The sequence below is a fragment of the Seriola dumerili genome, unplaced genomic scaffold (genome assembly GCF_002260705.1).
Source record: "Seriola dumerili isolate Sdu_G_001 unplaced genomic scaffold, Sdu_1.0 BDQW01000432.1, whole genome shotgun sequence".
Lineage (NCBI taxonomy): Eukaryota > Metazoa > Chordata > Actinopteri > Carangiformes > Carangidae > Seriola > Seriola dumerili.
The window spans coordinates 3,079,144-3,107,119 of NW_019174687.1; the positions used below are offsets into that span (position 1 = coordinate 3,079,144).

At 38.8% G+C, this 27,976-nt stretch overlaps 1 protein-coding gene across 1 annotated transcript; it reads left to right on the forward strand.

Annotated features, from left to right (window-relative positions):
- The first annotated feature begins 1,957 nt into the window (after positions 1 to 1,957).
- On the forward strand, positions 1,958 to 27,618 carry hhla1 (HERV-H LTR-associating 1). The gene is made up of 11 exons (XM_022761745.1): positions 1,958 to 2,012; positions 7,237 to 7,293; positions 8,074 to 8,154; positions 11,506 to 11,589; positions 13,520 to 13,603; positions 13,706 to 13,789; positions 13,917 to 13,977; positions 14,798 to 14,874; positions 22,457 to 22,631; positions 23,769 to 23,851; positions 27,575 to 27,618. Exons 1-11 carry the CDS (start codon positions 1,958 to 1,960, stop codon positions 27,616 to 27,618), a joined length of 885 nt encoding a protein of 294 aa, XP_022617466.1.
- The last annotated feature ends 358 nt before the right edge of the window (positions 27,619 to 27,976 follow it).

Sequence of the window (27,976 nt, forward strand, 5' to 3'; positions counted from 1 at the left end):
CCCAATCAGAAAAAAAAACCTAGACTGATATCCTAATTAAGAGAAAAAGGTAAATAGTGTGCACATCCAAACCCACTTATAACTGCAGGACAAAAACAGCAACAAAGGAAAAGAAGAGGCTGTTTGCGCAATGAATTAAGAAAGATCCTACATTTTTTCATGTTTCCTAGGTGAAGATCTTGCAAGTCGAAACCTTTGCATAAATAAAAAAAAATTGGAGCTTTCAAATTTCATGTTGTAGCCTTTTCCACGAATACTTGAAAGCACATCCAACTCGGGGTAAGAGGACATAGCAGTATATTTTTTTGGCATGTAGCTTACCTTAAAAGGTTCCTCTCTAATCAAATGTTGGTATTCAAATCTTGCAGCAAGCACAACTAGTGCCATGACAGAGGTCCACTGGAGAATTGATTTTAGATAAATAACGCAAACAGTCTGTGTAGAAGACGTCAGGTTTGGGCTTCTACTAGCTACATCAACTGTGCAAATCAAATGTGTTTAATTGTGTTTCTCCACATGTTTACACAGTCTTATATGAGATAAACTAAACTGCTTGTTTTCTTCAATATGATTTCACAATCTGCTCTCATGTATTTTGACTATGGTAACTGTTGCACTGTAATAAACTATGGTGAAGTCCGACTGATAAAATTAGTGTTTACTAAAAATAGGCCTACAGAATCATCCCGTAATTGGAAACTAAAAAACCTGTTCCAAAGTGAACTGATCAAGGCACGCTTTGGCACAGTCCCTACCTTTGAAGAGGTTGTGAAGTCCGACTGTCTGTCTCAATCATTTATATTCCTTTAGTCCGGAAGTGTCCATCGATCAATAGAATCAAAAGCATTTTTCATAAAAGTATTCCATGTTGAGAATATTGTCATGTGAAGTCCACTGCATTTTCCAGGGACAGCTCCAGCCGGGGACAGGCCACCAAAATCAGGGACTGTCCCCGGAAAACAGGGACATCTGGTCACCCTACTTGATTTACCTCAGTCTGTCAAGATGGTGAAATTTAACCCACAACAGTCTTAAGTGTGCATTAAAACCACTGAAATTATTCAATAAACAATGATATTAAATTATTAAAAAATATATTTAATCTCTTTCTAGACAAATGCATTAACCGCATGACATGCTGTTGACCAAGTTATGTTGTTGGGTGATTTTTTTAGTCATTTGCATTAGTACAAATATTTTTCCATTCTCTGGAGCAGAACACAAACGTTCCAGTTTCACTTCAGCTCTCTATACTATAGGAAGCTGTTTGAAAAATGTGCCAAAAAAACTGCACACTGTGTAGCTGTAACTTCAAAAGGCCAGATACTACGATCACTAGCTAAAGAATTAAAAATAGCACAATGCATTTTTTTTGATGGCACAGTTGGACTTGACCTCCGACATGGCTTCCTAGAGGAGAGGATTGATGTCATAGCAAGAGACAAGAAAAATATAAAATTTGCGATCATATTTTCTATTCTTGTGTAAATGCAGCCATTGCTAAATAAAAGAAACAAAAGAAAATGTCTTTACAAACACAGAGATAGACAGATATTACAGACAGCATCATGTGAGTTAACTGACAGCAGCTTTTTTGGGGTCAGAAACAGTTTTGTTGTTCTTAAGTTTCATTTAAGGGAAGTTTGGACAACTTTACACTAGTGGCCTTCAGAGCTGTGCATCATTTTTCTCATTCCAGTTTGAAAAAAAAAAAAAACTTGCCATTTCTAGTAGACCACTTTTAATATTTTGTTTTGATGATATAATATGCAAATGTATTCTTACTTGATTTTTTTATTTTTTGTCTTTTCAATTGCACCAGTTATTAATAAAGTACCGAATTGAAAATTGTGTGAGTGGATATTGTATAAAGCTGAATATTATTATAGTTGACACCATGACCTTTACTCTAGCCTTAATCCTCAGAGAATGAACCCTTTTGATTTCTAATTACCCCATGACCTCCATACCCCACACTGAGGACAAACTTTACAGTTCTAGCTTCACTGCAGGTAAGGCTGTAAGATCAGCTAAATGGAGTTTTTCTATATGTGTATTTACTATGTATAAATATTTATAAGGACTGAAATAAACAATCTGAACTGATTTAGTTCTTAATTAATATTGAAGGAAATTGTAATTTTACAAAACTGCAGCAGCTTTGAAGTTCTTCTGAAGCCTGGGTGGTCAAAAAATGAACTGCACACAAATTAATAATTTATGCTGCTCACCATGGGTTCATGATTGGTTATGAGACAAGGGGCCTGCATCATTTAGATTTAGAGAGCCAGGCAGCATGGTTTGTATAGTTATTATACATCTCTGTTTTTGTTCTGAGCATTTTTGGAGTCATTCTGTGCATCTTCGTGGCTGTTATGGACGAGACATTAGCAGTTTGTAGTCATTTTGTGTCTCTTTCAAGAGACACTTCATTTTTAAGTCACACTGGAGACACGAAGTCACATGTTTTTCCCCCATTACCACCTGCTAGTTAGTTTTTGGCAGTTGGATCAAAAATGATTTAATTTGTATTTCTAAGACATACTTATTTCTTTTAAATCTTTTCTGTGCTTTTCACGCTAATCCTGTTTTTCAGTCTTAATAAGCATAAGAATGAAGGCAGCTACAGTGTGTATAGTGTTTGTGCCAGTTATTTCATTCCTCCTTAGTTCATTTTATTTCCTTCTTGTCATAATTATTAGCTAAAAGTCTGTGTATCTTTTCCCAGGGGGCAGCTGTTCCCAGGCCCTCAGCAGCCCCGTTTCCTCCTTTGCCAATTACTGCTGTGTGCCTGAATGTGCCTGAATGTGTCTGCCAAGGCGACCAAAGTGCCCACCAATCCCTTGTCATTAAAGACTCGCATTCACTCCTCTTATTCACTGATCTTCCCCACGGCTCATATGACACTCCAGCGGCTTATTACAGCCATTTAGCTACACTGTAAAAAATGTCCTCTATTCTGAGTTAAATTCTTTCCTAAAATAAATTAAAAGTTTTGTCCTGGCAGTGACATGTCCAACACATTATTTTGTCAGTGTTTAACAGGCCAATCGATACTGTATCAGGCTGAATAAAGTTATAACAACAGCTGGTTTCATTCTGTAAAATAAACCCGCTCAAGTTTTATGAAAGTTTAGAATTTTGAAAACATTTAAGTTATGAAAAAATAAATAATAAAATCAAACATCAGCTGAGAGTAACTTTTTAAAGAGAGTTTAATAGGTTTTAAATTATATGTAAAAAGGTCAGAAATGGGTGAACATGAATACAGATATAAAAAAAAAAAAAAAATTATCAACACCTCTGTGTTCTCGAAGCTGCCTTTGACAGAAACTGTGACTCAGCATTTTTCATGACAAACACACAGTATTACTAATGTATTCAAAAATATGGACTGTTTGAGGCTAAGAAAACCTTTTCCACTGCTTGGTGACAGGAAAATGTTTGTTTGATGTAAAAGGAATAGATAACATCTGATGTCCTGAAAGAATTTTATACAGTAAACAGTATATATATATATAAAGTCACATTTCAGGACTTTGGGGCATCCATAAATTTGGACAAAAAAAAACATACTTTTGGAAAAAAAAGTCACTTTAATACATTTTTGAAAAAACAAGTGTGACTGATGCAGAACACTCTAACACTGAAATAGGTTTTGATGCTACATTAGTGAGTGAAATCTGAGCTACAAAGGACCACAGCTCTTTTTATGTACTGTTGGTTTATTTTATTTTGATGGGAATATGTATGGGTGGAGTCTGTGTTTATGTTGTTTTTTCTAGAGGATATACAGGAAATCATTAGTAGTAAGTAGTAAGTGTATGAAGCTGTAAGGTTCTTGCATCATGCTTCATATGTAAAATATCATGAAATGCATCAACTGATAGTGTTACAGCAGGGGCTCAGAGAGAAGCAACGTAAAAGAAAGAAACCCAGAACTACAGATGAAGACAAAGACACTCTTCATGTGTTAATGTCATTAGAAGACAAACTGCTTCTAAGCCACTGTGGTTCAGGTTGTCTTCAGGTCTTTGTCTGTTCTCAAAGCAGATGCAGTGCACTGTAAGTATCCGGGTGTTGCTTGAGTGTAAATCATAGTTGTAATGGTGCAAATCGATTGGACACTTCACAGCCTCAACGGTCGCCATCTTGGCTAAAGAGCGGAAGGGGAGGGGCCACTAACCAATTTGAAACGTGAGAAAATGACGAGTGAAGAAAAGTCGGCGGCGATGGTGGCTTAATTTTCATGTGGCATGACACGGGGGGCACACACAGGAAAGTAAAACGTTCATTTTGAAGTCATGTTACCTGAGCAGCCGGCAGGTGGGCGACAATCGCGGTCACCTGACTTTTGCGGTCGTCATTTGCGGGTAGTGCACGACACAGCGTTTGATTTGGGACAACACTAACCTGTCGGGAGCTAGTGAGTATACTGTGTACATAGTGCACTACACAGTTCAAGAGACAGTAACCATGCTAACCTTTCACCACAGGCTTTAGTTGCCATCTTTTGTGTGTAAACAAATTCACACTTTTTCAGACTGTGTTGATAAAACCCAACTTAAAGGTGCACTATGCATTCCTGCATGGTTTCAGCGCATCTCCCCTTGATCCGCTAGCTGCCTGCCCCCTGAATACACTGTGAAAAAGCGCTGTCTCTGGAGACAACACAGGCGTCACAAACGGCAAACAAACACTAGGGGCAGTCCGATGCAAACATGGGAGGGGGAGGGGCGAGCTTGCTCTGTTTTGTTTGGTATTTACTTCGAACGTCAACACAAGTGACGTCATGCAGGAATACATAGTGCACCTTTAATCCAGGTAATCACAGCCCTGTCTCACTGAGAGAGAGTTGCAGGTTAAAAGAGTTAACCAGCTTTTTGATTTTTAGACATCTAGATTATGTTTCACCATCCAGCAGCTTTTAAATGACTGTACTTCAGTGTGAAGTTTAATCGAACTGCACGATGAACAGAGGAATGCATCTACTCTGGAAAAAGTTGCCATGGTATCATGTGATCTCTGGGAAGTACATTGCAGAAAAACAACACTTAACACTCTATTACACTGTATAGCAACTTATGAAACTTTTTGCTGATTGTACAATAGAGTGATGAATTTCAGCTGAACTTGAGTCCATGATTATGACCTTAAGTTGGGTATTTTTTGCAGTGGAGCTGCTGGGTCGGGTCTGGGATCGGTGCCCAGCCTGCAGCCAGACACCATGTTTAGTGTGTGTGTGTGTGTGTTTTTTTTTTTTTGCCAGTCTTCTGCCAACTGCTGCTGTTCAGAGAGGAGGGAAAACAGGCATCGTTTAGTCCTTATCTGACTGTAGGTGTGTGATACACTGGGTGAGGTTTGATGCTGCCGGGGGCATCGACGGCGCTGCGAAACTTACGGGAGGTTTCAAGGAGCAGGTGAGCTGCGTTTGATGGTTTTCTCTCAGTGGATCAGAGGGTGTGTAAATAATAGAATTATCTCACAGTTTGAAGCCTTGGACTGAAGAGTGGGTGAAAACAACAGACTCAATAGATTGCCAAGTATCAGCCTTTGAATTCAGTCACTCTTTACCTCTTTGTTTTGTCTTTATTTCAAACTCATGAGTTACATTACAGGTTCTAAATGATAAGTTTTACTATTAATGCCTTAAAGAGCCTGGTTCTGGATACCTATTTTATTCCATCAATGTAATCATTTGTACCCTTCCAATAATACACTTTCTGTAATTAATGTTAAAACATCACCATTTAATCTGTCTCGTGGATGTACTTCATGATTCGTCAATGTGTTATCGACTTCCCTTTTTAAAAATCAATTTTATTGGATGACAAATAGTTTTCCTATTGGAATGTTAATAGAGCTGCTGCTGTTAATGCTTGAATGGATGAAAAGGCTTTTTACTGCAGCCAACAAGACAGAGAGCAGGGGGAAAATTAGACAATTATGTAGTTTATAATATTTTTTAATCCAAATTTTAAGGTATTTCTTATTAAGAATAGTTTGTATTTCCAGCGGTGTTGTGAATGTCCACTGATGGCAGTGGTGGGGATACATCCTGATGACATCATTGTGTAGGGAGCAGAGGATGTTTTGCACACACACATTCACAAAAGTCAATAACCTTTGGAAGCTGTTTGACCTCGGCTCAAAATTTACCTGAGACACCTGCAGGTGGAGCAGCTGAAACAGGAGAAACGTTGATCCAGCTTGTGTGTTTGTGGGTGTTGTGGTTGGAGCAGGACTTGAGCAGGACTTGAGCAGGACTTCAGCAGGGCCATGGCAGGCTTACAGAGAGCCACACATTATCCACGTCTCTGCTTTATCATCTGTGCTACTACTATTTTACTCCTCATCCTTTTCAGCCAAGGTAGGTCTGAACATGTCCTGATTTTCAGTTTAGTCTCGTAGTCTCGACTTTATAAAATCTTTTATAAACATGTCATGTTTTTGAAATACTGGACGTCCTTTGGCGTGGGAAACTGTGACCTTTTATATATACAGTCAAGTCACAATAGTTGTGACTGAAAAACGTTTCTTGAACTAATCCTGAGACAGTCTCACCTGCTCTGATATTGTCACATCTTTATCATACATTTCAGCCTGAGCACAGCCTCAGATCCTCGGGCAGGGCTCCCCACCCCCGGCCTGAAGATCTGAGGCTCCTTAGAATATCTCCTTAAAATATGTTGTTTAAAAAAAAAAGAAAAAGTCTTTATTAGATTTTTGTTATATATAGTTTTAGTTGCCTAGCTCCACTTTATTTCATGTAATTGTTAGTGAATTCATTTGATTTATGTCTGAATTTTATTCTGTTTTTGGATTTGATGGATCATTTCTTATTGATGGTTTGCAGTTTATTATTATTATTATCATTCTTATTCTCATTATAGTGTAATATTTTACCCCTTCAATAGAAAAACTATTCGTAAAACCTTTCAATTCAATGAAATTCAGTTCAGTTGAAAATGTGGTGTTCTGGGTTGCACTACAGTGTACAGGAGACGTGGTTAAGAATAAAGCTCAGATCAACGCTGAAGAAATTAAGCTGCGTTCAAGTCACAGGTGATGTTGTGAAGGCTGCAGCTTTGTAAGTTGAGGAACCGTTCAGTGTTGGAGAACCTGGTTTTTAATTTCAGTTACAGTTTTACTTTATTTCACCAGGATAACAATCATTTACTAAACATTTTAAAATTTTTAATTTTCAAATGTAGTTTCCTTTACATCTCCCTGCAGCATTAAGACACAGACAGAAGGAAGACAGGCACAGAAGAGACATCCTGGACACTACAGGTGATTCTCGTTTCATCTTATTGTAGGCTTCATCTGCTGATGTCAGTCAGCAATCCACTGTCTTTATTCAACAAATCCCTGTCCAGAAAACTGAGCGTGAACAACAAGTCACAGTGACAAAGAAACACAGGTTTTTATTGACATACAAGCTCAATTACTCACACTTTGACATGTTGTTAATAGTTTTTCTGTTTGTCTTTTTAACTTGATCCTTTTATATTAGTAATGCTATGAGTTAGTAATAAATCTCATTTTATCAGGGACTTATTACTGGTGATGGTGCTAAATGATTTTGTTTTTGAAGAAGAGACAGTTTTCAATGTCAGAATAATATGACAGTTTTCAATGTCAGAATAATTGAATGACAGATAATCGTGGATTAGAGTTAGAATCTTTTTCAGAATCTAAGAACATGAAATAGTCAATGTGGAAAACTGTTAACAGATCTTATCAAAACTCAAAATCCATTTGTTCCTGCAGCCATGGTCTAATTACCCACCAGATTGCACTAATAATGATTATAAAAATAAAGACACATATCCATAATTAATAAAATGCCAATATAGGCTCAATATATGAGACTAACCCTTACACTGACCACATGTTATTTAAATAACCACCACCCCAAGGGCTAATCCCTCTGGGTTACTGTCACTTTTCTGTCATTTTACTACATCTTGCAATTACACTGCCACATTTTGCTGATGCTGCTAATTCCATAATAGAGATTAAAAGCAGAATAAGCTCCCATTGACTTAACTGTCTGCTTTCATTTCCCAGAAATCCCAGCAGAGCTCATCGATCCAGCTGCCATCGACCTCACTCCCCTGGTCAATACTTTAATAAATTCAAGCCAATCGGGTACGTTGTCATAATATCATTCAAGTGGAGGATCAATTCTGAGCTGTAAATCTTTCATGTATGCCATGATTAAGCTACAGCGTCAGTCTGTTCCTCTGTTTTTTTTTCCTACAGAGGTCAAACGGCTGCTTAGTGTCATAAAATATCGGCTTTAAAGGACCAGTTCACTCCAATCTCCAAATGAACCTCTGGTATCTGTTCACATATGCAGTTTTATTGGCTGAGGTTATGAGATGTCTGTCTCTAAAACAGCTCAGCACAATGGCGGTGAAAGGAATTAAATCAGTGCTGCTCAAAGCACCAAAAAAAATGGGCAAAAAACATATTTATCCACAAACTGTGTCACTGTTACTCTTGATAATATTAAGACATATGTTTGTTGTTCCGTTCAACCATCACCTGGACTCTGCAAAGCCTCACAATATAATATAAATGTCTGCATTGCTTGATAACACTGGAGGTAAAGATGCTGTTTTTGGAGATTTGAGTGAACTGACCTTTAAAAACCTGGTTTGTGACATTTAGGGTAAATTACCTGACAAAGCAGTTAAATTTAAGTGCCTCCTAAAGGTTTTGTATATGACATATTTACATGTTCTGCAGGGCTAAGATATAGGCTACTAAATTCAAATTCAGTTTTCATAAAATTAATGAAAGGTTGAGGTTTATTAAATTTATTAAAGACATTCAAATTTAAAACTGAGCTAATTCCATCGTCCATTTAAAGTTTCAAAACTTAATATTCAACCGTCAAATTGTTGTTTCCATTCCAGAAATGTAAATGTGACTTTAGCTCTACCAATACAGAAATGTAATATATGTCCCTATATCAATAGTGATACACTCACCGGCCACTTTATTAGGTATACCTGTTCAACTGCTTGTTGATGCTAATATAGAATAGGCCAATCACATGGCTGCAACTTAGTGCATTTAGGCATGTAGACATGGTGGAGACGATCTGCTGAAGTTCAGACCGAGCAGCAGAATGGGGAAGAAAGGTGATTTAAGTGACTTTCAACGTGGCATGGTTGTTGGTGCCAGGCGGGATGGTCTGAGTATTTCAGAAACTGCTGGGATTTTCACACATAACCATCTCTAGGGTTTTACAGAGAATGGTCTGAAAGAGAAAATATCCAGTGGGCGGCACTTCTCTGGGTGAAAATGCCTTGTTGATGTCAGAGGTCAGAGGAGAATGGCCAGACTGGTCGGTGCTGATAGAAAGACAACAGTAACTCAAATAACCACGCATTACAACCGAGGTATGCAGAAGAGCATCTCTGAACGCACAACAGGTGGAACCTTGAAGCCGATGGGCTACAGCAGCAGAAGACCACACTGGGTGCCACTCCTGTCCGCTAAGACTGGGGCTACAATTTTCAAGGGCTCACCAACATTGGACAATAAAAGATTGAAAAAAACGTTGCCTGGTCTGATGATTTCTGCTGCGACATTCGGATGGTAGGGTCAGACTTTGGCTTAAACAACATGAAAGCGTAGATCCATCCTGCCTTGTATCAACGGTTCAGGCTGGAGGTGGTGGTGTAATGGTGTGGGGGACATTTTCTTGACACACTTTGGGCCCCTTAGTACCAATTGAGCATTGCTTAAATGCCACAGCCTACCTGAGTATGGTTGCTGACCATGTCTATCCCTTTATGACCACAGTGTACCCGTCTTCTGATGGCTGCTATTTATATGTATGGAAATTCAATATATGTACATGTATAACATTTGCGTACGGGGAAAAAAGATACTCAAATGTGACATTTTAAACTTTACATTTTTGCTTGGTGGAGACTTTTGGACAGAGTCCCGACGTGTCCTGGAAAGCCTGGAAACAGTTGAGCAGTTTTCCAGTCATGTAAAACACATGGGAATTGGGAAATTAGAGAAAAAGTTAAATGTAGCGGAAAATATTGTGTTGTCCTGGAAAGGTATTTAAACATTCTCATATTTTCAGGTAAAGTTGTGTTCAGGGTCATGTCAAATGGTAGGCTAGTTTATGGACAACAGTATTTTCAACAGGCTGCTGTTTTGAATGCACCTCAAAGTCACATCACCTGCTGTAGGTTGGATAATTTACAACTTTGGCGGGAAAAACTCTGAAGAACTTAAGTTACATAAACCTTTAAATGTACGTAAGTCACTGTTGGCTGCTAACTGTGGTGGTTTTTATTAGGATTATATATTAGCGTATTCTTCCCAACGTGTTTTATACCATTGAATAATGAGTTTGCATGTTTTGGTTCAGTTGCTTGCTAGCTTGTTTTGCCTGTACCTAAAGGTTTAAGGTTTGCTATTCAAATCTGGTGGAGCAAAGGCTTTAATGTGTGTTGTTTCATTGTTGGAGAGCTTAGATAATAACACACACAATGAATGGGAGCCCATCTGTGTGTTAGCCAAAACACTGGCTAAATGTGCGCTAACGGCACTTTTTCTTTTACTTTGCAAGCAACTTTGTTAGCGCAACTTTAAGCGATGCTGGGTTCAGGGAACAGCTCACAGTGGGTGTGATTACCCTCGTTAAGGACGTGACTCCCTGTTGCTAGTAAAGGGGCTAAAGTGTGATAAACTGACGTGACCCAGCGGCAGTAAATAATCTAAGATAACTAAACTTTGAATCTACTTTTAGCTAAAATTCAATCTGGATTTGTCAGTAGGGAATTTGTAGGCTGCTATTTGCGTTTTTGGTGTTCAGGCAGCAATGGTTAATAAAATTAGTTAAGAAAAGAAAAAATTGAGTCAGTGTGAATTAATTAATGATGATGATGATAATAATATTTCTTTTATTTACATAGCACTTGCCAACCAATCAATTTGTAATTTTTTCATAATTCATTAAGCATGTAAGAGTGAAGCATGACTTCCACAGATCCACCTGTCTGCCATATGAGCTACATCATCACTGAAAATGTCTTTAAAGTGATCTGTAGAAAAGAGTGAGCCTGACTGGAGGATGAAATGTTGTGGATGAAACCAAATCCATAAATTATGCCCTGATTTGCATCAGTTTTTCTTCCCGTCTCAATGTAATATTTTGTGGGTAAAATCTGGTCCATCATAGGTTTCAGTCACAAGCACTGATTAAGTGTTTTCATCAGTGATGACGTTCAGTGGTGGTGGTCTTGACGTTCCTATAGTGAAGTGTAGGTGTTTTTCTCTGACACTGGTGGCACTTTTCATTCAAGTAGAAGTCATTTGTGAGATTTTAATGACTGACCCACAACCTTTCAATCTTTCATTTTTCTTAACCAAGTGGTTTTGAGGTTTTAGTTTCCTGAACTTATGTTGAACTTTAACAATGCAGATACTGTCTAAACTATAATATTCACCCTCCTTGTCCCCTAGGCTCCCGTCAGCTCTTCTCCCTCCTCAGCGTGACGTCCTACAGCTCTCTGGCTCTCCATAAACTCACCCTGCTGGTCTACAACAGTAAGTATTAACTTCATATGAACTTCCTCCTCCTCTGAAGCTGCTCAGAGACTAAAGAGATTAAAGTGTAGAAACCAATCAGCCATACTTTGTAGTGGCACTGTGCTGAGATGAGTCTATAATAAATATAACTTTGTCAGTGCTGCCATCTTGTGGTGTGAGTGGGTAACTGCCTGTAGTGTACAACACTTAAAACTGCATCAGAGACAAGGTTTTAAGGTCTGAACATGTAATAAGGATTTCAAAATAATAGCATTAAAACTAATTTATTGAGTCAGTGAAAGGAATGGGTGTTTATAATAAATTCATCCAGTGGGTGCAGTTTATTGTGTATTACTAAGTTAAAACAGTTAAATAAGAATAAGACAGTGTTTCCAAGGGTCCTTGAAATCATTTAAAGTTTGTGGAGTTGAAAAAAAAAATCAAGGTTGTGAAAGTTTTTGAAAATAGACTTGAATTAAAGTGGGTCTATTATATTGTGCAAAAATAGAAATTGAAGTTCATTTGATATTTGTTTGTTTTTACTTAGCAATAGTACACAGGATATGTGTGTCTCAGCTGTTCAACTTGTTTTGCTGCAGTGTGCTACAGAAAGTAAGACACCACACAGTCTGTCATCACTGCACAATTGAGAAGTGTTCACACTTCTGTTTTAATTGTTGTCTGTGAGCTCCTGCTAGTTCTCATTGTAGAAATTCTTTGTGTTGTCTCAATGTTGTGTAATGAACCTTTATCCATTTCTCAGACTGTGCCATTTTGGGTCCTTGATTTGAGGTAAAGGAAAGTCCTTGAAATGTCCTTAAATTGGATGTCCAAAAGGTGTGGGAATCCTGATAAAACAAGAATAAGAAAGTTGAGGAAGTCTGTTGAAATGTGTTAGGAGACACTTTCAGACACACTGGAGATTTAAATAAGAAAACAGCTTCACTCTGGATTATCTGTTAAATTCAGGCCCTGTCAGTTTTAAGGTGTAATGTGTAAGATTGTGCTACTTGATCCACCTCCATAGAGGGCAGCATTTCACCTCTTCGCCCCTGTCCAGGTAATCATGTTGTTGTTTTCCCCATGTTCCTTATAATTTATCATTTATATGTGCATTAACTGTTGATAGTTAAAATTATTGATAGCACTGAAACAAATTATGAGTACTTGTAATACAAACAGTATGTTTTTATTTACCGATAAAAATATGAAGGCAAGGGGAAACTGCATGACACATGGGTGTCAGGCTACAGCAGCATGAGGAAGGGATGATGACATCATCACAAAGGCACAATCAGTAATAAGGTTTATTGTCAGGTAGGTTTTTACTTACAAGATATTTGGCTTGGTGTTTGATGCAGTATCCAATAAACATATTAACAGGAAATAACAATAAAAAGGTAAAATACTGCAACAGTCAAAAAGAGAAATACACATAGATACACATATTAAAAAATAAAACTATGAAAAAAACTATGTACAAAAGTGTTGACAAAACTCCTGCTGAGGTACAGACTAGCTAGACTACTACCGACTCACACAGCATCTAGTGTCATAAAGTGGTATTACAACACAGGACAAGTCGCAGCTAGTTGGTTAGCATGCTCATTTCAGTAGATATCTCTGAAATACAATAGATGGAGGTCTTGGTCATGACATCATCACTGTGGCCCCTTCACATAATATTGATGGTGTTAGTTCATTTTTTGAACATTTTAAACTAAAATTCAGCTCTTACACGTCGCACCTTTAACCTTTAAGTCTCAGTGTCTGTAACAGTGTAAGTGTCAGTTTTAGGTCAATGCCTCTGAACTCTCAAAATCAGTATTTAAATCAGGTCATAATGCACAGAAGCTGTTTCTTTGTGTCTGCACTTGTTTTCTAAAACTTGTATTTCCATCAGACGCTCTGATGTTGCAGTTTCAGACTCTGAACTGTTGTTTTTCAGTTTCCAGCATCAGAAGTGTAGAAAGCAACTTGTTCAGGAGAAGATTCTGTTACTGTGTCACAAATGAGACCAACGACTTAACTGGTAGGAACGATTAAACATTTGGTCTCATTTGAAGTATTTAACAATATTTTTCTTTTGTGAACTTTGTAAACAATTTTACTCCCAAACTGCATTTCTCATCAGACTTTACAGCCATTCTGTTGGATGTGATCGGAAACTCAACCAGTTACCTACACGAGCTCTTTAAATCTACCTCCATATTATCAGGTATGTGGATGTAAATGGGGAAAAAAATCATATCTTCATCATATCATATATTCCATGTTGTTTACAGGCTGGTCTTCATAATGAGATATAGAGTATTTACAGTGTGTTTTCTGTTTGTGTTTGTCAGTGAGCCAGAGGAACAACTCTGACTGTATTTACATCTGTGTGATGGCAGGTAAGATGGGTAAGTAGAGCTCAATACTACAATACTTTACTTATTTTATTTTATCAGTTATTTCATCTGTTGCCTTGTGTTTAAGAAATATATGACAGTAATGTTACATAACTTGCTAACACACAATATATCTACCTTGTGTTTAGAATACACAGAGAAATTACAAACCTGGTAAAAAGCATGAATGCTTTTAGTCCCGTTTAGACTAGTAATTAGTAATTACTAGTAACTAGTAGTAGTGGTGGACTACAACTTCTTCTTCTAAAAATGAATTTTACAAATGCAAACTGAAAAATCCAGACTAAATCATATCATATTTATCTTCCAATTTTAAGTAGCAAAATTTAAATAAGAAAAAAAAAAGTTAAATGAATGATGTCCAAAGAACTAAGAGAATCAGTATCTGCTATTTAACTAAAGACAAACTGAATGTTTTGCAGATTGCTGTTGCTAATAAGAGATGAAGAGAGAGAAAGAACAGAAACAGTTTGATAATGGATTTGTCCAGCTCTGACCTCAATGAATCCTGTAATTAATCTTTTATTTCTCTCTCTTTCTCTTTTGTTAATGACTCCAATTCACAAACATGGGTCACATTGTAACTTGGAACACCTCTTCAACACTGCTACATACTGTACGTCATTATGTAATGTTCTATATCATCGAGTGAACACCAGGTTCTTCCACCATGTCACTGACACGTGAATATGAAGCATATTTTCCCTGGATATTAATGAAGTTAATTATTATGTCATTTGGGGCGTGAGGATGATGATGTTGGTGATGAAGATGAAGTGTCAGTGTGTTGCCGCATGTGTTTTTTGTCCAGGCAGAGAGGTGCCGGAGCTGTGGGAGGTCACCTCCATCACTCCTCTCTTCAACCAGACTATTGTGGAAGGGCCTCACGGAGGTCTGTTTAAAAACACACACTCACAGCCTCGCTTCAGTTACTGGACATTAGAAATAATCAAAAATTTATTAGCAGAAAAATAAATCCCTTAATATGTAAGACCTTTAAGAGATATCAAATCTGTTATGGTGTAATTTTGAGAAATGTTTCTAAAATGATACATAAGATATATAAAATAATACAATTTAATGGAATGGTGCTGCCATAAAAAACATGTGGTTTGAAAACATCATATAGTTTTAGTGAAGAGGTGAAACAGGATGTTTTTTTTCTACATTTAAATTAATTCATGGTGACATTTTAGAAAAAACTTGAGGTTTTAAAAGGTGAAAGAAGAGACTGCCACATGCTCAGCTTTTTTTTGTCATTCACTGACAGTATACAGCAAAACCACCAGGTGGCAGCATCACTTTAACACAAAGCCAGAACCTCAGGTGAAAAGCATTTAAATCTTTTTAGATTCTCACTGGTGTTTTAGACAGATGTGTGGGAAACAATGCTGAAGTTAAAACAACACATTTCTGCTATTATTACTGTATATTAAACTCGATTTAAAAATCCTATATGTCAGGTTTTTACTTTACAGCAGTTTGCCTCTTGCCCATTTCCAATATATCGTCTTTGTCATCTTGAATTTGCACAGAATGAATAAAATTTACTGAACTTTTCTTCTTTCTTTTCAAGCAGGTAACGTCTCCTCCTTCAGGCTCCCTGTCGGTGAGTCAGTCACGAGCGTCTGTTGTCATCCATAAGACACTAAAGAGATGTTTAATTCATAGTTTGTTTCCAAATATCTATTCCGAACCGCAGAATGGCACCAGCTGCCCACGAATCTGAGTCACATCTCTCCATCTGGGATGAGCTCCATGTTAACCAGCAGAGTCCATTCGACTGCACATGGTGAGTCTCTGCAGGAGGCTGCTGATGAATGCTTGGGTCATTTTATTTAAGATCAGACTCACTCTGTTAAATCTGCCATTAAAATGACAATTTTCCCACTAATTAGTGTCAAATTATATTTATAAACCTGTAAAATAAAGTGTTACAAAGAAATTAAGGGAATCCCTTCACATTTGGCACAAATGTCCACTGGGACTCAAGGATGAACTGATTAGATTTTGCTGGTCAAAATTCAAGGTCAGTGGGTCCTCACAAAACACTTTTTAGCCATAACTAACATAAACTTTCACACAAATGGTTCATATTTTAATGACGCTGGATAAACAGGGATGTAACCTGAAACTAGTCTGAGTGGAGGAGGCAGACGACCACCAGGAGGTGATTCTAATTTCCTCTTGTGTGTTTGGTTCGTCAGTTTCACCAACAACTATGGAAGAAACAGCTGCTCCAACAGCAGAGATCACCACCGCTCAGCCGCCGGCGACAGCTCAACAACCTCCGACCGTCGCGCCACAAAGTGAAACTACGGCAGACAGACTGGAGACGACAGTAGGGACGACACAAACGGTGATGGAACAAAGAGTTACAACACCAGGAGCGACAAAACCAGATGTGACAACAGCTCAGTCACAAGCTACACAAAAACCAACAACAACAACAACAACAACAACAGCAGTTCTGCAACCAACCAGCACCCCACCGGTCACCACCGTGTCCTTAACGGCTGCTGCAAGTACAACGCGACTGACCACAGTGTCATCCAAACCCACGACATCCTCACCAGTGATTAGTCTGAGTCAGATGACCACAGCTTCACACCTGCTGAGAACAATGACCCAGCACACGACTTCCACAGCTCACCCGACGAGACTTTCACCTGCCCGTCCTACAGCGGGAACAACAGTGGCTAGCTGGACTACAGGACCTCTGAGCTGGAGAACTACAACACCCAGCAAGTCTGTGGCAACAGAGAGACCAGGTAAAGATTTCTTGGATCAGTTGGTTTAATATTATGGAAATCAGTAGTTGGTGAAAGACACTGTGTCTGTGCTTGGTGTTGCATATAAAGAGTCAACCGGTCAATTATAGTGAAGCCTAGTGAAATTAAAGGGCTTGTTCACCCAAAAAGACTAAAAGACTACGACTGTGGTGGTATGTGTCCGTGTCCGTCATCCACACAAGCATCTTGTGACTGAAGCCTGAAAATCACAGATAGTACTCATGAGCATACTCTAATTAAAACAAGTGAAGTATGGGCATCTGTTGTAAGTATCTGTTGCTACATTAATCAAGCAAAAAATGTCAGCAAAGCAACTCTAGGGGTGTTAGTATATGTAAATCACCAATAGGTGCGACTCAAAAAATGTATTCAAAACATTGTTAGTTTATCTATTGAGGGAAACCAACTCTATAAAGGAGATTGAAAGATGTTTGTGATTAGTGCTTGTGGGCAGATGTTGACAACTTTTTTCTAACAGTGACGACAAATCCTCATACCTAAATGTCAGCATTGGTTGTTTGTCAATGCTTCCCAAGACAACACATAGAGTTTACCATACATCAGTGTTTCAAAACCTTTTCCAGCTCATGGTCCACTTGAAAATCTCAAAAATGTCAACCCATTAACAATATGGCGACCAAATAATGTCTTGGAGCAGTTTTTATTTTAATGATAACGATCAAACATTAATGACTGAATGAATGGAAAGCAGGGGAAGCTCAATTTCTCTTTTTTGTTTGACAGAGGAGACATCACCTGTTGATCTTATGTCTCTTTACTCTTTCCTTTTAATTCTTCCTGTTGCTAACCAGCTATTCATTTTGATGCTTCAGTTTGTGCCATGGATGTAATGTGTTAGCGCACAATCAGAGGTCAATTTGAGATGGCAAACAAGTATATGACGTGGTCCGGTAGCAACAACATTAAAGTTCCTATCATTGGCCTATTGCAGTGATTGACTGAAGTGTGAAAGGAGTTTTTTTTTTTGAATATTTAAAGAAACATTTTTTATGATTACATCTTTTCACCTAAATTGTACTGTTTTGCAAATGTTTTGTCGGCCCGCTGCAATACCTACACCGTCCACAGGATGGAAACCCGGTTGGAAACAGTTTTTTCTGATCGGTTGCTTGTGTGGGTGAGGTATGAGTGAGGTTAAGTAATTAAAAGTAAAGGTTGGGGAAAGATGGTTGTCAAAGGTTGAAAGGAGACAATGCCCAACAAACCACTACATCTCCTTCTTAGGAGGTTTTGAGATGCGCTACTTCCTCCTTTTTCTAGTAGGAGAGGTTGGTCATTATTCACACAATAAGATGTCACATGTTAAGAAAACACTAATGGGTCCTTTAATGCCTCGACTGAACTACCTGTTGTTCTGCAGTGAGTATAAAGCAAACGGCTGATATACGACCTCAAAACAAGACATAAAAATGCCATGTCTACATATTTATGACAAATAATTGGAGCAGTTGCCATGAAGAGCCTTTAAGAGCTGCAGTCATGAGGCTGCTCTCTGTTTGACAGTTTGACTCTGACTGACCTGCCCTCAGAAAATGACTGTAATCACATCATTTCTGGACACACCGACGCTTACTGATTCAATTTTAGCTGCGGGAAAGGTGTGTGTGTGTGTGTGTGTGTGTGTGTGTCTGGAGTGTGTGTGCACATGTCTTTCCATGGTAGTGTGGACAAATGTTTGTTTTGAAACCATCATTGTGATGGTTCAAAGAAGCAGTTAAGAAGCAGTTAGGTTAAGACTTGGTTTTAGAGTTCAGGTGATAATGTGGTTGGGGGTGAGGCATTTATCTGTGATGGTTAATGTTATGGTAAGGGGCTAGGGAAAGCGTTATGTCAAAGTGTGTCCTCACAGCTATAGAAAGACTAACATGCGTTTGTGTCAGAGCATGGGAAGAAGAGAGAGAGGAAGCCCTGCAAGAGGCTGAGATAGTAACCAAGGTAACACAGGCGCCCCCCCCCCCCTTATGTGAAGGCTTTGATGGCTTTACGCTGCAAAGGTTAAAAGCAAATTAAGGACAAATATTCATTGTTTTTCTGTCGGCTACATGATCAGTGAGCCTGTTGGGAGGGAAAAGAGACTCGGCAGAAAGACAAACAACAATACAAGCTGCATGGTTCACAATCAAAGACGTAAAATAAATTCTTGGGTAATATAAGGATTTGGAAATGTTACAGGCAGCTACAGCAACGAAAACCTAAAAGACTCAGTTTGAAAATATCACCTTCGGTTCCAGGCCAAAAATCATGTTTTTGTACCACTTCTCATCAGATTGTATGTATTATACCTTTTCTTTTCCAGAATGCCAAGTGTATAAATAACAATAAAATAAAGATGTGAAGTTGTTGAATAGTTGTTAGATGCAGAAAAAGGTTAAAATCTATTATATGAATTATTTACAAAAACCTCATAACCAGCAGGTAATGCTGTATATGCAACGACTTAACGACTGTGAACCTGTAAATTCCCCTCAGGTCAGTGGGACACAACTAAACCTGATCCACACATGTTGCTTTAACCCTCCGAGGTCGATGGATGTCTCTATTCATATCTTTGCGATAGTACAGCTTAGAAATATGGTTTAATGTTGTTAGACTCTGTAGACTGTCCACTTTACATTAGATAATCTTGCGAGATCATACGTGACTCATAGCCTAAGATTTGGTTAAAGTAGAGTGAAAGACAACACTACGACTCACTGGTGTTTCAAAATTTCATTTTAGGCATTTATTATCCATTTATCTACTATTCTACTCATATATTGCACTATTTTTATGACCCTAAAGACTTTGGTAAACCCATTTCAAGCACCAAAACAATTCATCCACATCAGTAAAGGTTTGTTTTCACAAAATATTTGAAGAATTTCAGAAAGTAGGCTTCAATTTTTCAGAATTTGGGCCAAATGATGTCTCTGCTCTACGACAATTATAAAAAGACCTGAGATTGTTTTGAAAATGTGTTATATAAAACACTTGGGTGTTATGTTACGTCCAAGTATGTTTTAAAAAGTGAATTTAAGAAATAATGTAGAAATTGAGAAAATGCCTGTTTAAAGACTGTGATGACAGGACTAGTGGTGCTTTAAAAAGGATGAAAAATAGGCAATCCCCTCAAAAAAGTGTATATATACTGTACAATTACACTTCAGTTGATAGTTAAAAATAAAAAGTTTAAATGTAATGTGAGCTACGACATTACAGAAACACCCTGAGGGAAGCAAATGTGTCAATTTACGTTGATGTATTTTCTTAACTTTCTCCACCATCCACTTAAGTACCTGGATTGTTTTTTGATGCCCCAGATTAACCACAGATGAGGGCATATATTGATTTGCTGGTTGACAGTTGGCTTCATGCAAACAGTGGGTGAAATGCAGCTGGACTGATTAAAAAGCTAAATTAATTTTTAAAAATGCTGTGCAAAACAGTTAAGTCATGATTTTTACCAATTTTAAATCAAATTCTTTCAAAGTGTCATTTTTAATATACTGTAGATTAAAAACATTTTTATATTTTGTCATAATCAAGTTTCCAGATCGTAAGTGAATATAGTTTTTAGCTTCCAGCCGAGGACTAAAAGGTAAAATGCTTCCTGCCGTCTGACATCTGAGACATTTATTAACTGATACACACATTAAATGAATGAATCCTACACACAGTATTTATTTCATTGCCTTTTACTCATCCAGCAGATGAAACATTAAACCATTTGCCCACATTTCCCAGCAGAACCACGAGATGGCAGTGACATCACACTGTAGAACCGTCAGCTGCTCCCCAATGAGTTCTGCCTAGCAACAAACAGAAAGGCTGGAGTGTCCTGTGCAATCTGTCACTGAGTCATTAGTGTGCATTAAAATGAGTGTTTGTCACCCAGCTGCACATCGTGCATCATGTGTGTGTGTGTGTGTGTGTGTGTGTGTGTGTGTGTCTGTGTGTGTGTGTCTGTGTGTGTGTGTCTGTGTGTGTGTGTGGACGTGTCATAGATTGACCCTGACATTTCTTGCATACACCAGTGATGAGAAGCCATAAATGGCGGCTCTGTGTTGGCTCTGTGTTGGCTCTGTGCTGGCTCTGTGTTGGCTCTGTGTTGGCTCTGTGTTGGCTCTGTGCCGGCTGCAGATTGTTTCATGTCAAGGCTTCGTTGCGTTTGTGTTGACTTTTTTGAAAAATGGAAACAGCTGCACGTTTTGTGTTTTGTGAAACAACACATAAGTTGAATTCTATTACACAACACTAAAGTATACATAAATGAAACTGGATAGGATATAAAGTAAATATTGGCAGATGTGGCTTTCTGAAGATTCAAATGTGGCATGTGACCCCACTTACAGACATGAGCTGCAAACCACGAGTCTGCTAACTGCCAATGACCCTCTTTTAAACTAGTAATAATAACAATTATTTTAAAATCATGCTTATTTTGCACCTTGTTAAGCTGCTTGAGTTTCAATTATGTTTAGATTCAACACTAAGCAGTTTGTTCTTGACAGAAATAAATTGACAAATATCGAATAGATTGCCATGAAAATTCATGTTAGTCATTCATGGTTCCCAGAGGATGAATCCTACTCACTTTGACTTTTCCCCTCACTTTTCCTCAAATACCACCATGATGTGTACATCTGTTAATTTGAGTTTAATATATCAATATTGGGGGGATCGCTATGAAATTTGCACCAAACATTAATTGTCTCCAGAGGATGAATCCTAATAACGTTGGTTACCTTGGTTTGTAACCAAGACGACAGGAAGGTGATGTACTGTGCGCACAGCCTTGCAGAATCTTAGAGGCAACACACATCAGTGGTGTGCGAATGATGCACAACACATTTTTATAATTATATTATTTATTTTTCACAATTAAACACAACTGAGCGAAAGGGAAAGTCAGTTAAGGTCAAAACATATGTAAATGTTAACTGAATATTCAGATTGGCACCTTATGTGAATGATTTTACGGCCATTGAAACGCACGATACATTTGTGTTATCATTTGTGAAATGTTATAAAATAAAATGTACCTCAGCCTTTTTTGTAATCATGCTGTACTGTAATTAATAAATTCTAGACTGAGAAATAAATAAATAAATAATAAAATAATTGAAGAAAAATAAACTTTGCATTGAAAACCGTTTCCTTTACATTTGACTGTCAAAAGGTTCGTGGATACCACCACAGGCACGATGACTGCAAAATGAGCGAATAACTGCAGAATGCGGAGAAGTATCTCATTGAAATTCACATTTGAATATGGATTTTTATGGTAATTAGCAGCCCGTGTACCTGGAATGCATTAATTATGATTAGAATGCATCAGCACCAGTGATTCCTGTAATGGGGATTTAAGTAGTGAAAAGACGTCATGCAGCATGAAAACAATGAGAGAATCTGAAGGATGGATGTGAGGATGGTTTACACGAAATCTCACTCGAATCACCACTCTGAGCTTCCAGAGGTTAATTATGGTCTCTTATTATTTTATGTGCAAACTTACCTGTGCGATAATTAACGTTTTAATTACTTTGGTTTTGTTTGGCAGATCAAGGTAATTGAGCCTCTGAAAGTGGATCAGTTTGGAAATACAGTAAATACAGTTAGAAAACGGGCTGTTTCAGAGCTGGTTTGCGACTTAACGTGACCTCTCACTCTGTCTGTTGAGAGGCTGTCCTTGGAGGAGGCCGGAGCTGACCGGTGAGTCGATCTCCAGCAGCACGACGGCGACGACCACCACCACCACAGTCAGCGCTCACAAGCTGCAGCCCTGCGTCCTCGAGCTCTGCAAGTTCTTCTCGCAGTGCCTCTGCAGACCCTTCAACCACAAGACGCGCATGAAAAGGTTTTTCACACCAGCAAATTACACTTTCTACATCAAGATGACAGATTGCGGTTTTAATGACGTGATTGTCGGAGAGCCAGGAAACTGGACGATCTCAGTGAGAATGAGGGAGAAACTAGTGAACGCAGAAGGTGATTCGCCTCCATTGAGAGTTTTTAAAAATATTCGTATGGAAAGTGAGAAAACAGAAAACACTGACATCCACAAAACATCTACACATGCTGGAGTGAAATACATTTAATGAGGTACACCTGGGTAACAAATGTCAGCACTCTTGGAGGACTACCTTACTTGATTTTTATTATATCAGGACCCATCCGGTCAAGATATGAGGGGTGATTGATAGGTTTCGTGGCCTAAAGTAAAAGAAGTCTTCTTCCTGGCTCCTCTGCCCCGATTGAATTCAGCAGCCCTCCGTGTCCTCGTGGACCTCCCCGGGTGACGAGCCCCTGGAGACTGAGGTAGCAGATGACTGCACCAAGCCATTCTCAAATGATTGTCACTTGCAATTTTCATTTACCGGGAACAGAAAAAAACACAAAAGTTATCAACTTCAGACTTTATGTATTATCACTCAAGAGTTTTGCTGCACATGAATGTGATCTCCTTCTACCTCAGACCACGAACTTATCAGTCACCCCCCAAAAAAGAGCTGAGGTTTGATCCCCAGCCCTAAAGACATCTTCAAGGTTTCCAGAGCAACAAAGGTCAGACAATAAATATTTACACACACGTCTCATCACTCAGGTGGACGTTTTTTCTGCTCCCAGCTTGACTCGGTAATCACTGATTTGCTGCTTTGTAGAAGAACGTGATTAGTTGTTGTCAGTGTAAATGCTTTAAATTGGGTTGAACAGTGGAAAGTGTAAGTCGCACATCAGTGTTAATTTGTGTTCATTCAACAGAATTTAATGAACTGTCTCTAATATGAAGAAAAGTTCTTTCTTTTTTTTTTTTAGCCCTCTGGAGCAGTTCGGTCATGTTTACCTTTTTATTTAGCTGATAGCTAATTAGCCAATCAGCTGTAGTACATCTAAAAGAGGCTTTTTGTTTTGGTGGGACTTGTTGAGCGGATGTTGATTCTGGATTGTGTTGATGTGAAGCTCAGCTGTTTACAGTGATCTCCTGGTCCTGCAGGTACTGTGACGACAGCCACCTCTGGTACGAGAAGCACACGTCTGAGGTGTGTCGGCGGGTCAGGAGAGTCTCCTTCTCCAGAAGTAAGTGACCTGTGGAGGAAGGTACGATCGATCGACGGCAGCCAAGATGAGTAACTTAGCGGCTCTGAGAGCGCTGTCAGAGCAAATCTTCATCAGCTGCCAGCCTCTGCTTTACACCGGAGTCTCTCCATCTTTTAGAAGTGAAGCTTTATTGAGACTTCACAGATCAATGGGCTTTCTCAGAGCCCCAGGCTTCAGCCTCAGAGACGATCCGCTGTGAACACTAGATAGTAGCCAGTGTATACGGTACAGTCCTCGGTGTATTAGGTAAACCTGGCTAATAGTGATACAGTCTTACGTAACAGATAAACAATAAATCCTCCTTTACAGAGGTGTTGATTATATCACACAAACTAGGTGGACAAAATAACAGGACACCTGTCAGCATGGTGCAGTACAGTTCATTCAGCTGCTTTAGTTTTGGCTAGCTGCACCTAATAAACTGGCAGCTGAGTGTATAGCTCTAGATTTTATGTCTCTTGAAGTACATTTTTTAGTGCAAAGCAACATGACATCAATAACATGAAATTTTCCCAAACTACTAATAAGAATAAAACCTGTTATATTTAACTCTATAGTTCATATAAAACATATTTTTCATATTGTTATTATATTAGTGGATAAAAATATTTCAGTGATCCTTGAAAAAGCTCCTGATCCACTGAAACATGTAAGAGTCCATGTTGAAGGAATGTAGGAGGTTAATCGCTTTCGTACCAAGAGTTAGAAGACAAGATCAACACCGTACTGTAATGTACTGTACATGTACTGTATGTCCAGGGATTTTTAGGCTACATCCATGCTAATACATTTCAGTTTTAAAACGCATCACTTCAGCTACTAAACGCTGCTGCTCCGTTTGAGTTTGAAAACTCCAGGGTGGCGTTTCCCGTCTGGACAGGCACAAATGGCGACTTCTAGAAACAGTGATGCAGCCACCTGCCTCGCCTCCTGATTGGGTCTCATCCGCCTCGACTACCAGTGGTGAATGCAACATGGATAACGAATTACAAATGTTCCCACTTCTTTTTACATGGTCTAAGCAGGAAGCAGGTACCGGAGGCTGGGTTGGGGAAGTCGGGAACCATCCATCGGTGGGAGAAGTGCACAGTACTGGGGAGATGGAAGGTGTTTGGTTTGTTAGTTTGCTTTAAGTGATAGAGGTGGGGAGACGGGACAAATACAGGGCTGTCCTCTGCAGTGGTCCTGCTCCCAGACCCTCAGGGAGGGAGCTGATTCTTTGTGGGGTGTTTTGTGTGTAAACTTTTTTTTTTTCCCCCTGTTTTCCCCTCCATCTTCGTCCCTTTCAGTTATTTCTTCCGATGGATGGAGATTTTTTCTGATATAGAGCTAAAACGCTCGTCTGGACGGAGATCGTTTTCGTTGTGAAACACCGTTTTAAAATGAAAATGTATTAGTGTGGCCGTAGCCAATTATCTCAGCACAAAGACTGGAAACAGAGTGGGATCTGTCTGCAATAGAGTGAATAAGTATATTTCCCAATAAGTCAAACTATTCATTCAATTTTAATGGACCCAGAAAAACAGAACAAAAAGCTCTAAACCTCATGGTTCAGGAGTTCTCTGTCAAAACATAAAAAGCTTTATAAATGGTGTCAAACTGTGGCTCTGTTGAATATGGATCCACACCAGACACAAGTCACCTCTTCCTTGGTGCCTCTGCTGACTTTTCCCCAGATTTCATTGAAATCTGTTCAGTATTTTTTCAACATATTCTGCAAACTAGCTAATAATGAGACAGAAAACGTAATCTGAGGCAGGGTGATTATGCAGCAGGTGATACATGGAGTCAGTAATGTTAAACACATGGGTTCATTTGTTGTTCAAAAACATCCAAAATGACTTTGAGAGATGTCTGATGATGGCGCTTTTAAAACACAGTGGTCCACAAACAGAGCTGTAAGTGTGTGTGTGTGTGTGTGTGTGTGTGTGTGTGTGTGTGTGTGTGTGTGTGTGTGTGTGTGTTTGAATAGGAGATAATTGGGGAGCGCACTTCATCCTTCACCTGTATTGAAGGGGACGTGTCAGCCATGTTGCAGGGAGCCGGTATCAGAGCTCATTAGAGCAGCGGTTCTTGCAAGAGCCTCTGAGCCGCAGCCGTGAATCCTCAGCGCTAATGGGCTCAAGAGGTCGCAGAGAGAGCCGCCTCTCTCACAGCTTCTGACACGCCGATCATCCAGCGCCAGGCCAGAGAGAGGACTCGCCGTGCTGTATCAGTTCTCCTTCAGACTCTCATTAGACCTCAGTGTGTATTTTTAGACTCGTTTTTTATTTTTTTAGAATTTGAAATTGAAATTGACATCAAGGCAGGTTTCTTTATATAGCAACGTTCAGACTGAAGACAAGTCAAGGTGCTTTACAGAGGCAGGGAAATACATTCAATTAGATGTTCAGATATTAAAACTGCATTGGAAAAAGTGGCAGCGAACATGTTTTTAGCCCTGATTTGAACGAGCAGTTTCAGCAGACCTCAGGTGTTCAGGAAGCTTGTTCCCCAGGTGAGGAGCAGAGAAACTAAAAGCTTCTTCACCTTTGCTTGGCTCTGAATCTCTGTCTGTCCCAGACAACAGAGAGAAATCACACAGCTCCTCTAATAAATCCTCCTCAAAATACACATCATGACACATACTTCAACCTCGTTCTAGTTTAAGTAGATACAGTATTATGGTTTTTGCATGAGGATTTCCAGAGTAAACTTTCCAGCAAGACAGATACAGGGTCACTAAGTTGATATAATAGGAGCCTATTAGTGATTATTTCTATAATTGTAAAATAAAAATAGTGAAAATTCTCATCCCAGTTCCTCTGAGCCAAAGATGACGTCTTCAAAAACTCAGGATGTTCACCGTGATTTAAAGCAGCAAATCATCACATTTGACAACCTGGAAAAAGTAATTGGTTGACACTTCAGCTTGATGCACAATTATGATTAATATATACAGCGATTATCGGTGTAGAATGGCACATGATCTCAAATATGTCACACCTGCAAGAATTTGGCAAGCAGCTTTTGGAAGAACATGGAAAATCTGAACAAAAGTGATTTCCATGGTAACTTCAGCTGCAAATGAAGTCATCTTCATTTGCAGTGAAGTGGAAACATGCACATGCTCCTGGTTGGATTGTATGATGGGTACTAAGCTCTGCTGGTGTAAGAAAATTAAAGGACAAAGTGAAAGTGAAGAAATAAAGTTTGGTGGTATTCCCTCCTTCAAGCTTCTTACAGTGGACTCTTCACTTCTCTTTTATCATGTCCACTGACCAGATGAAGTTTAACTCGGGATTAGTTTCACTCGTCATTTAACTGCTGACCGAGCCGGAAGCATCAGTACTGTTACCATGGTTACCTGTAGTTAAATATACCGTGAGCACTTCCCGCAAGTGTTTACTTCTTCTTCAGGTGTCGGTTAGTTTCTAAAGGTAACAGGTCACAGCTGTTGGGATTATTTATAATAATTATAATATATAATATAGTTTGAAGTCAGAGAGTCACAGCAGCTAATATCAGGAAGCTGCAGCAGGTGGAGATTCAGTTTAAAGAGTTTTACTGAAAGTCACTTACCACAGTTATAGTGCAGTACAGAATTATTAGCGATATGTTTTTATATTTGAATCGTTTCTTATTTTAAAGATGGCCACATTAAACCCACAGCTGACAGAAGAATTTGTCTCCTGGTCGTAACCCTCCCTCCTCCCTCCACAGATCTGAAACAGAGATGCCTGACAAAGATGTGCAATAAACTGTGACCAGAGAGGAAGCAGAGAGACACAAAGAGCCGTTCATCCTCACAGGAAGTGACTGAAACTACAGAGAACAGCTGAGTACACCTCTGGAACATCTGGCCAATTTGTGGAAATGGAATCTGGTGATTTTTTTTTTTTTCCCAAAGCTGGATGGGCGTGGAAGACACACTGAAAATTTCTGTCAAATTCTGACATCATCACTATAGTCTACACTGTGATTTGATTTAGACTCGTACAAACACTGTGTTGTCCTGGACTATTTATGAAAATGATGTCGTGTTTCTAAGGTTTGGAAAACAATGTGGAATAATAAAAAAAAAAAAACAGCGGTAGAAATTGTGGTTTCTTCTAAAGAAACTGA

What these genes read in the sequence shown, in the direction of transcription:
- hhla1 (XM_022761745.1), top strand. Translation starts at nt 1,958, where the DNA reads ATGACCTCCATACCCCACACTGAGGACAAACTTTACAGTTCTAGCTTC. An exon ending in CACCCTGCTGGTCTACAACA is followed by an intron (nt 11,590 to 13,519) that starts GTAAGTATTAAC and finishes GTTGTTTTTCAG; the next exon opens with TTTCCAGCATCAGAAGTGTA. An exon ending in TGTGGAAGGGCCTCACGGAG is followed by an intron (nt 14,875 to 22,456) that starts GTCTGTTTAAAA and finishes GTCTGTTGAGAG; the next exon opens with GCTGTCCTTGGAGGAGGCCG.